The 3,824-nt window shown below is 68.7% G+C and overlaps 1 protein-coding gene across 1 annotated transcript; it reads left to right on the plus strand.

Annotated features, from left to right (window-relative positions):
- Positions 1-94: 94 nt before the first annotated feature.
- On the plus strand, positions 95-2,620 carry PCGF1 (polycomb group ring finger 1; the record flags this gene model as incomplete). Its single annotated transcript, XM_027708316.1, has 8 exons — positions 95-269; positions 373-525; positions 1,096-1,167; positions 1,271-1,379; positions 1,496-1,529; positions 1,669-1,755; positions 1,844-1,924; positions 2,467-2,620. Coding segments are annotated over 8 exons (759 nt in total), but the record flags the coding sequence as incomplete, so codon positions are not given.
- Between the last annotated feature and the right edge of the window lie 1,204 nt (positions 2,621-3,824).

Raw genomic sequence — 3,824 nt, forward strand, 5'->3', positions numbered from 1 at the left:
CCCCCCAAAATCCTGTATTCTGTCATAACTAGGGAAGACAGGGTGGCCAGCCTCTCAAAATCCTGTTTCCTGACACAATGAGGAACGGCAGTAGAGTCTCTGTGAGCCGGGGGATTTCCAGGTGAAAGGGTCTCAGGGGGCTCTGGGCGATGTGTCCCTGCAGGAGGAGGTGAAGGTGAAGATGAAGGAGCTGAACGAGCACATCGTGTGTTTCCTGTGTGCCGGGTACTTCATCGACGCCACCACCATCACCGAGTGCCTGCACACCTGTGAGTGCCCCCACCTGTCCCTGGGGGGCCTGGGGGGGCTGCAGGGCTGTGATTGCTGGGGGGGTGCAGCCCCAGCCCCACCCCAACCCGTCCCTGTCCCCAGTCTGCAAGAGCTGCATCGTGAAGTACCTGCAGACCAGCAAGTACTGCCCCATGTGCAACACCAAGATCCACGAGACGCAGCCGCTGCTCAACCTCAAACTGGACCGGGTCATGCAGGACATCGTCTACAAGCTGGTGCCCGGCCTGCAGCACAGTACGGGGGGCACAGGGGGGCACAGGGGGCACGGCCTGCAGCACAGTACGGGGGGCACAGGGGGACACAGGGGGGGCACGGCCTGCAGCACAGTACGGGGGGCACAGGAGGGATCCTGTAGGGATGGGGGATAAGTGCCAGGGCAGGGGGGGGTGCTGTGGGGCTGGGGGACACAGAGGGAGGGAGGGAGGGATAGGGGATGTGGGAGGGAGAGTTGGGGGCGCAGTGGGGAGGGATGGGAGGCATGGGAAGGAAGGATGGGAGGCACAGGAGACACGTGGTGTGGGCAGTGGTATCCCATAGTGGAGAAGGGAACATGGGAACGGGTGTGAGGGATGGCAGGATCGGGGACACGTCTGTGAGGGGACAGGGATTGGGATGGGGTGGGGACACGGTACTGGATGGAGACAGGGTTGGGGACAGGGATGGGGATGGGGATAGGGACAAGGTCCCCAACCTCTGGCGGGGGCTTGGTGCAGTGAGAGCAGTGGGAGGGCTGAGGGCACCCAGGGACCCCCCTCGGGGGCACACAGGCCCCAGAGGTGTCCCTGAGCCACCTCTCACCCCCAGGTGAGGAGAAACGGATCCGGGAATTCTACCAGTCCCGTGGCCTGGACCGGGTGACGCAGCCCAGCGGTGACGGTGGGCCAGGGGGGCACGGGGTGGGGGGCACAGGGGGGCACAGAGGGCAGCCAGCCAAGGTGCTGGGGCCACAGGGGGCTGACTGTGCCCCCCGTGTCCCCAGACACGGTGGGGGGTGACCCCATGGGGCTCCCCTACAGCACCTTTGACCACTCACGCGCCCACTATTTCCGCTACGACGAGCACGTCTCTCTCTGCCTCGAGAAGCTGAGGTGAGTCCGGGGGGGCTGCAGCCCCTTGGCAGGGTGGGCAGGGGGCACTGGGCACGGCAGCGCCCCAAGCCCCAGCCCTGAGACTGGACACGTGTCCCCTTCCCTTCCCCTCGCAGCTCCAGCAAGGACAAGAGCAAGGCCGTGCTGCAGGTGAGTGGGGGTCCCCGCAGCCCCCACCCCTGACCCCCAGCCCTTGCCCCAGGGGTTGCCTGGGTCCCAGGGCTTGTGTGGGGTCCCCACAGAGCACATGGGGTCCCCACAGCCCTCTGCCCTGCTCTGTCCCCTGCAGCAGAAGTACGTGAGGTGCTCGGTGCGGGCACAGATCCGGCACCTGCGGAGGGTCCTGTGCCACCGGCTGGGGCTGCCCCTGCAGCACGTGAGTGGGGGGCCGCAGGGGTCAGACCTGGGGGGGTGGTCCCGGCCCCAGGGGTATCCCGGCCCCCCTGACACGGCCCCCTGTGCAGGTGCAGGTCCTGTTTGACAGCGAGCCCCTCCCTGACCACATGACGATGAAGCAGCTCTGGCTCTCGCGCTGGTTCGGCAAGGTGGGCTTGGGGGGACCCTCCTGAGGGGGCTCAGGGCAGTGGGGGACGAGGGGATTGAGGGTGATTGATGTCAGTGGCCACAGTGGTGACCCAGGGGGTCCTTGGCCCCTGCACGTGTCAGGGGATGGGGGGTCCCTGAAGGGCTTGGCCATGTTCAGGGCACAGCCCTGGGGGGAGGGCCCTGCCCCAGGCAGGGGGTCCCGGGCTGGGGTTTGGAGTCCTGGGCTGGGATTTGGGGGTCCCTGGGTTGGGGTTTGGTGTCCTGGGCTGGAGTTTGGGGGTTGCTGCCCCAGGGGGATCCTGGACTGGAGTTTGGGATCTCTGCCCCGGGAGGGGGTCCCTGGGTTGGGGTTTGGTGTCCTGGGCTGGAGTCTGGGGTCCCTGCCCTGGGGAGGGTCCCTGGGTTGGGGTTTGGTGTCCTGGGCTGGAGTTTGGGATCCCTGTCCCAGGGTGCAGAACCTGGCCTGGGGTTTGGCATCCCTGGGCCGGGGTTGGAGGTCCCTGCCCGGGGTCCCCCAGCCCTGACCCCCCCATCCCCGCAGCCTGCGCCCCTCCTGCTGCACTACAGCATCAAGGACAAGAGGAGGTAGGGGCAGGGGTTGGGTGCTGCCCCCCCCAGTGCAGCCCTGCTCCCGCCCCCCATAACTTATACCACCCTTCGAGTTTATTTTTGGAATAAAATTGTGGAAAAACCCCTCCGGGTCCCTGATCTGTCTGGAGGGGCTGGGCTGGGTTTGGGGTAGGGGCCGCCTCGGTACCAGCACCTCCAGGAGCAGGGGGGGCTGCATGGGGGAGGCAGTGCCCCCCGGGAGGGCTGCAGCTGGGGGGGTGCTGAGCCGTGGGCTGCAGTATGGGGGTGCTGGAGGATCTGGGGACAGTGGGCTGGGGGTGCAGGGGGTGCACCGTGGGGCTGTGATGGGGGCTGGAGGGTTGCAGCCCCCTCCCTCCCCATTCCCCTGCCGTGCAGGGGGGGGTCTCACAGCCCCTCTCCCCCGAGCAGATCGATCCCTGTCACGGCTGCCTGGTGCGTGTCTGGCCCCCGCGGGCCCCCCGTCCTACATAATGAGCCATAACAAAGTCATCGGCCCTTTGATTGCCAGGGTGTCTCGCGGCCCCCCCCCGCCCCGCACGGCCCTAATTACCGCGGGACAATATTCCGCCATCTGGATCTGCAGCCGCGGGCACAGCTGCGGGTTGGGGGGTCCCGGGGATGGGACCCACGGTTACGGGGCCCGGTGCTGCGGGAGGAACGGCTGCCGGATCCCGGCGATCCCCGTGATCCCGGCGCTCCCGGGAGCGCGGATCCGGAGTGGCCCCGGCCGCGGCTCAGGGCTCGAGGCCGGGTGATGGGCACCCTCGGGGGGGCGGCCCCCGCTCCTTCCCCCCGGCGCGGCGGTGACAGTACCGGGCCGTACCGGGCGGCTGTCGGGGGTCACTCCCCGTCCTCGCCCCCCCGAGCCGGGCACCCCGTCCTGGGGTGGGACCCACCGGCCTCGGTGCACGTGGTGCCGGTGCCTGTGCCCGTCCCTCATCCCCGGCCCCGCGCCGGGATCCTCGCCCGGGACCCCCGCCCGGGACCCCCGCCCCGCCGCCGCTGCCGGGGGATCCGGTTACGGCCCGGCCCGGCCCAGCTGTCGGCCATCGCTCAGCGGGGAACCCCCGCCCAAAGCCCCGCAAGGACGTGCGGGACGGGGGTCCCCGATGAGGCTGGAGGGGCGGGGGAGCAGAACTGGGGTCCCAGCCGGGGAGGGGGGCTGGGGGTGCGGAATGGAGGTCCCAAATGAGGTTGGAGGGGCGGGGGAGCACAACGGGGGTCTCAATGGGGGTGGAGGGCTTGGGATGCCAGGACGGGTGTCCCAAACAGGGCTGGAGGGGTGAGGGGTAGGATGGGGGTCCTAAA

This window comes from Neopelma chrysocephalum, unplaced genomic scaffold (assembly GCF_003984885.1).
Source record: "Neopelma chrysocephalum unplaced genomic scaffold, ASM398488v2 Primary Assembly neopelma1_96015, whole genome shotgun sequence".
NCBI classification, from domain to species: domain Eukaryota; kingdom Metazoa; phylum Chordata; class Aves; order Passeriformes; family Pipridae; genus Neopelma; species Neopelma chrysocephalum.